This window comes from Ostrea edulis, chromosome 9 (assembly GCF_947568905.1).
Source record: "Ostrea edulis chromosome 9, xbOstEdul1.1, whole genome shotgun sequence".
NCBI classification, from domain to species: domain Eukaryota; kingdom Metazoa; phylum Mollusca; class Bivalvia; order Ostreida; family Ostreidae; genus Ostrea; species Ostrea edulis.
The window spans coordinates 31,905,725-31,911,724 of NC_079172.1; the positions used below are offsets into that span (position 1 = coordinate 31,905,725).

A 6,000-nucleotide genomic window follows, 5' to 3' on the forward strand; every position below is an offset into this window, starting at 1 on the left:
CGGAAAACATGACCCAGGACAGACTGACAGCCAGCCAGACATAACATAATACGTCCCGTCTAATGACGGGCGTATAAAAACTATATGCCCCCATATCTCTGATTACCCTTCATATATAAATTTTCATTCAATAGTTGCAGTGATAGCCAAACAAAGTCAAAAAATGTCAATGCATGGATGCATATAAGCACAGACTGATCAGTATAGGGCTCCCACCTACAGAATGAACAGACAAAAAAGCCTATACCATGATACGGCCCATCAAAAGATAGATACATAAAAACTGTTTGAATTTTACCGGCAGCAATATACCTCGCATATTCATCATGTTTATATTGTACTGTGTGTGCATTCATTCCTTACCTCATCTACAACCACTAGTCCTAGAGACTCCATTCTGCCTTGTTCTAACAGACTGTTCACCAGAGAATGAGCTTTCTCTATGGTAGCCACATAGAGACACTTCTTTCTGTGTTTGACAGGAGGAAATCTGCCTTTACTGCCCGCGTATTCCTCCACCAGGAAGTCTAGCTCCACTGCTATTTGTGCCATTCCCTTGACCTGCATAAGCACATCAAATATAAACATGATAAAGATGCAGGTAAACGTCAAAATAACACAATAAACTATTTAAACCTTTAACTTAGAACAGCACCTATATAATCTTTCTTTCTCCCCCGATTCGTTTTAAAAATGAAATCTAAATCTAAACAAGAATGTTTTAAAAACAGATATACCCCCATGGGAGCCATACACTAAAGGCACCAGTGTAGCAAGTTTGATGTCTGTTAGGCAAAGAGTTCTCAAGATATTGAGCAGACAATATCCTATGTCCAGAGTGGTTTGACCCTTGACCTGAAAATCAATAGGGATCATCTACTCTCTAGGAACAACCAGTATACCAAGTTTGGTAATTGTCAAGCAAAGGTTTCTTTTGATATTGAGTGGACAAGACTTAAGTCTACAGACTGACTAAGACTTCATCTATAGACCAACTGACAGGTGCAACACAATATGCCCTATTTAAGACCCTCTTTTTAAATAAAGTGCACCGCCACGGCACATGATATACCCGTCACATATTGTTAACAGTATAGATTGTACCCATTAAAACATTTTTTTTTTATATCACCTTAATTAAATGTCACAGTGACCTTAAAGTAGGATGCGACACACCTTCTACCTAAGATGCATTAGTTGATCAATTTTGGTGATTCTAGGTCTAATAGTTTTCAAGTTATGAGCCGGACAAGTTTTTGCCATATATGGCCATATCTTCTTAATGAAAAGTCACAGTGACCTGGTTTTAATGTGTGACACACCTTCTACCCAAGATGTATCTACAGACAAAGTTTGATGATTCTAGGCCTTGTAGTATTTAAGTTACGGGTCGGACACGAAAAAGCTAACAGACAGACGGACAGACGAACGGACATGAACGCCATACCATAATACGTCCCGTCTTAAGACGGGCGTATAAAAAAGGCATACAAATATAAAATGTTTTTAATGAAAAACACAGCCAACCTTCTCCTGCACAATGGACACAAATGGAAGAATCATCAAGGCATCCTGCTTCTTACATAAGATCTCCTTAAGAATCAACACTTCTGCCACTAATGTTTTACCTCCACTGGTTGGTAATGAATAAACCAAATTACCTCCCCTTTGTAGAGTGGGCAGTTTAAGGCACTTGTCCTGCCACTCTGAAATATAGTATCATGACACCTTTAACATAAGGATGCAGTCCCACTTAAGGAGGTATGCTACACCACAGAAATTTGATATGGATGAAAAGTGGAGGATATGTATTATGTACAACAATATTTTGAAATTGAAAACTTTCAAATTCACTTTATTTAGTCAAAAAATGTAGTTTCAGTCGAAAGCAATCTAAAAAAAATTCAAAACCCGCGTTAAGACTTCAATCCATGATCAACCGTTCAGCAGTTGACATGCTAACTTCTAAGATACTCAGACAGGTGATGATTTTTAAATGAACAGGCAAATATTGCTGATATCTATATTTTCATCCATGTTTTAAAAGGAAGTCAGCCATTATGATGATGTAGAGTACCTCCTTAAAGTAATAATACTAACGAAAGATAAATATCAATACACCGTCCCATTCAGAGACAAAAATACTTTAAATCTGTAACGTTCTGAGAGTAAATTTCTAAGTGAGCACTGCAAAGTGGAGGGGAAAAAAAGATTTATACCATACAGTGAAGTAATTCCTCTGAGGTCCTGTAACAGCTGTTGAACTTTTGATGGCAGACCATAGAATGGGCCTATGTCGTCTGCTGATCTTTCCTCTTGTATGATGGCTGCCTCGAGCTCTGCCTCCTTCAGCTGGTTCAGCCTGCCCTGTTCAATAGTCAGTGCAGGGCTCATGGGGGACCTGCCCCCAACATTCTGTAACAATTTCCTCTTTAACCGATCCCTCAGTGACCCCACATTTCCCGAATTTAAAACCTTTTCAAAATCTTCCGTTACATTCAATGACTTTGTCCTCATTTCATTGTCTACTTGTTCACCAGTTCTTGTGGTTTTGGAAAAGTTTGTATAACAGATACTTTCTCTTTTTTTAACTGCACTTTTACCTATTGACTCACAGTTCAATTTTTCTTCCATGCTATTTTCAGTTATAAAACCTGTCTTTTCATGAGCTCTTGAATTAGGAGATACCATAACTTGACCACTCTTAACCCGTTTGTCTGAAACAGTGATTTTCTTCACATCGGTGATGTCTACAGAATTCTGACTCTCCTCAATTGACTCGATATGGCTCAGTAAATCTAAGTCCTGAAAACTTTCTTCAAACAAATCCTTCTCCGAGTCAGTATCCATATCTTTTGTCCCCAATGAGTTTTCATCTGATTTTAGTTCTGAATCTCCATCTGTCAATGAGCACTCTGACTTACTTCTTTCTTCCCCCTTCATTACAGGAACACTTCTGACATTTGCACGATGTCCTTGTAACCCTTCACAAGTCTCTTGTGTCTTCTCCTGAAAATAAAATCAACCACTGCTTATTGTAATTATACACGTGGTCTGCATACTTCTCAAACAAAAAAACAAGGTTACAGTGTTGTGCATTTCAGACTGTGTGATACAGATACCAAATTTACTGAAAAAATGAATAGCTAATGTACTCATGTATAAGTAAAAATATCTAAATTTGCAAATAATTTCCTTCAGATGAACCTACTACATATCAACATGATCAAACCAGTTAATGAGTTCATTTCTATGTGAACTCTCTAAAGGGTCAAGAGGTATTCCATGACCTAATCACAGTTAGCATCATAACTATTTTTCTGAAATATTCACAGGGTTTGATCACATTGACCAACCAAGTTCATATCCTAGTGAACTATTTAGCAGTGGTCTTTATTTCCTAAGCATGCATGTGTTATTTCAGTGTAAGCACGTTTCACTAGGAAATACAATACAAAGAACTACATGTAAATTCATATGTGGGGCAATATTTAAGTGAATTGTTTCAACTATCACTCAACCTGTAAATTTCAATGTTTACATTATTAAGTATATCATATAAATTATCAATAACTTCTCAATTGTATTTTATTTTTAAGTAGTTTTCACCCTTCTTACAATTTTCACATAATATGTTGACAGTGCTAACATAAGAGTAAGATCAGCTACATATATAAAGTGTGCGGATCCAAATTTTCCAAAGGAAGTGAAACCGTTGTGGTGGCCTAGAGGTTAGAGCGTTCGTCCCGCATGCAGAAGGCCGGGTTCGAATCCTGGCCGCGGCAGACCTAAGTCATTAAAGCAGGTAGTGGAAGTTCCATCGCCAAACGCTCGGCATCAGGTGTGAATGTCACGGGTCATTGGAGATGACCTTAAAAACGGATGTCCCGTGTCACAGTAGGTGTGGCACGTTTAAGAACCCTCACTGCTCAATGGCCATAAATGCTGATAAAATGTCTAAATTTGAAGCCCTTCACCAGTCTTGGTGACGTCTCCATATGAGTGAAAAATTCTCGAGAGACGCTAAACAAGGATACAACCAAACCGAAGGAAGTGGGTTCCACTCCATACAATTATTTTGGGGTCCAATCGAAACTAAGGACTCACGTTTAGTAGATATATAAAATCTATTTTCTATCATACTCAAAACATGGTGGGTTCCGCCCCTCAATCCATCATCCTCACCCCACTTAAATATCACAGGGCACCTTAAGTATGGATAGCTTACATACACACACACCCTTCTACCCAATGAAAAATAAATATAGAACCTACAATTTATCCAAAATATGTAATTTCCCCACCGATCACCCTCATAAGTCGTTCTGAGTAGTCAGTTTGTACCTTCTGTAAGCTTTTAGATGACCACTTGTGAGATACTAATATATGTAAAGGTGTGCAACAAATCATGTAAACAAACTGGGCTACCTCATTCGAGACCGATTCACGGGGTATAAACCAACTTTACCGAAGGAATTTCTGTGAATATCTCATTAGGTTAATGTAGATCTACTTACGTCTTTCATCTAAATCCTATGCCATCAGTTTTATTTGTGGTCGCGTTATCTGCTTCTGCATGAAAAGAGATTAATTCTAGAACAGACTAGAAGGGGGGGGGGGGGGGGGGGGGGGGGAGGGAAGGATATGTACATAAGATAGATCTATACAAGCTATCCAACTTCAGGTGCCTGTGCCAAATATGTGTGTTTGACATTACATTGTACTTCTACCAGTAGAATTCAGATATTTTACAGAATTCTTATCTTTAATACAATGATTAGTTTCAGACCCCCCCCCTTCCATTTCACAAGCCTAGAATTAATCATTTGATGTCAAGCTTTCTTACCATGCTTACAGCTACATATTTTCAAAGACATACGTACTATAATGAATTTCTCTGTCATAGTTAGTGGTATGATTGATTTTCATGTGTGTGCATGCTATATTCCCAGGCCTAAACCAATGAGGGGAGGAGCTGTCACCATGTTTTGAATTATTAGGCATAAGGAGTGAAAACTGGTAACTAGATCTATGCATGCAGAAAAAACAAAGGTTTGTATTTTCTGTTGCATAAAACAATTTTCTCAATCAAATCCACCTGTAACTCTTGTGTATGACATGTACATATATATATGTATCGAGCAAGTAGTCACCTCAAAAACTTATTAAGTAGAAACTGACTACTCAGAATGACTTATGAAGGTGATACATGAAGAAGAAAAACAAATATACTTTGAAGAAATTATTGGTTCTATATTCATTTTTTCATTGAGTAGAAATGGGGGAGGATTAGATCTAAACATGTTATCCACATTTCAGATGCCTGTGATGACACAAGAACTCCCCAATAACATTCACCTGGGACCAATCAGAGGTATCACAATAGCTCTATTCATCCCATGTGTGATTAATAGAATCCTTCATTAGTACGAGTGTGGGATAGGGAAATTCCACAAGGGGGGGGGGGGGGGGGGGGGGGGGGGGGGGGACAAGATTCACAGTCTAGGACAAGGCTTTGCCGAGTGAATCTTGTTCCAGAGGTGGAACTTCCCTATCCCACACGAGTAAATAATGAAGGATTATTTTTCTCACATTTTACCTACAGTTTAGTGCATAAATTTAGGAGCTTTGAGAAAATTCTAAATTATCAAAATCCTCATTTGAACTTCAATGCAAAAACTAATTAGATAGGCAGAAAGAGCATACCAGAAAACAGTCTTCACGAAAACTCAGTGGTCCGAAGACCGAGGCCAGTGAATTTTACGGTCAGGTCAGTGAAAATTAACAATCAGAAAGTCCGATGGGCTTGTAGACTTTTTGTAAGTCACATTAAACATAATGTTGGATTTAGATATTCTAAATGTCGTATTTGCTTAAATTTACCAACAAAATAAAAATAAATAAATAAAAATAGCACATAAAGTAAGTGTTTGGACATTGTGGTCTGTTTATTTCGTAAAAAACGATAACTATACTTGTAATTGTCAAGATAACTTGTAC

General features: G+C 37.8%; 1 protein-coding gene across 5 annotated transcripts in view; it reads right to left on the bottom strand.

The window, feature by feature from the left end:
• The window catches only part of LOC125659915 (helicase POLQ-like), a 77,995-nt gene that overhangs the window by 35,388 nt on the left and 36,607 nt on the right, over window positions 1-6,000 (bottom strand). For all 5 annotated transcript variants that reach the window (XM_048891720.2, XM_048891719.2, XM_048891716.2 and 2 more), the window contains exons 3-5: window positions 2,220-3,009; window positions 1,528-1,706; window positions 364-561 (exon numbers count right to left, since the gene is read on the bottom strand). In XM_048891720.2, the coding sequence (XP_048747677.2) occupies window positions 364-561; window positions 1,528-1,706; window positions 2,220-3,009 (1,167 nt within the window). The remainder of the gene's footprint in view (window positions 1-363; window positions 562-1,527; window positions 1,707-2,219; window positions 3,010-6,000) is intronic.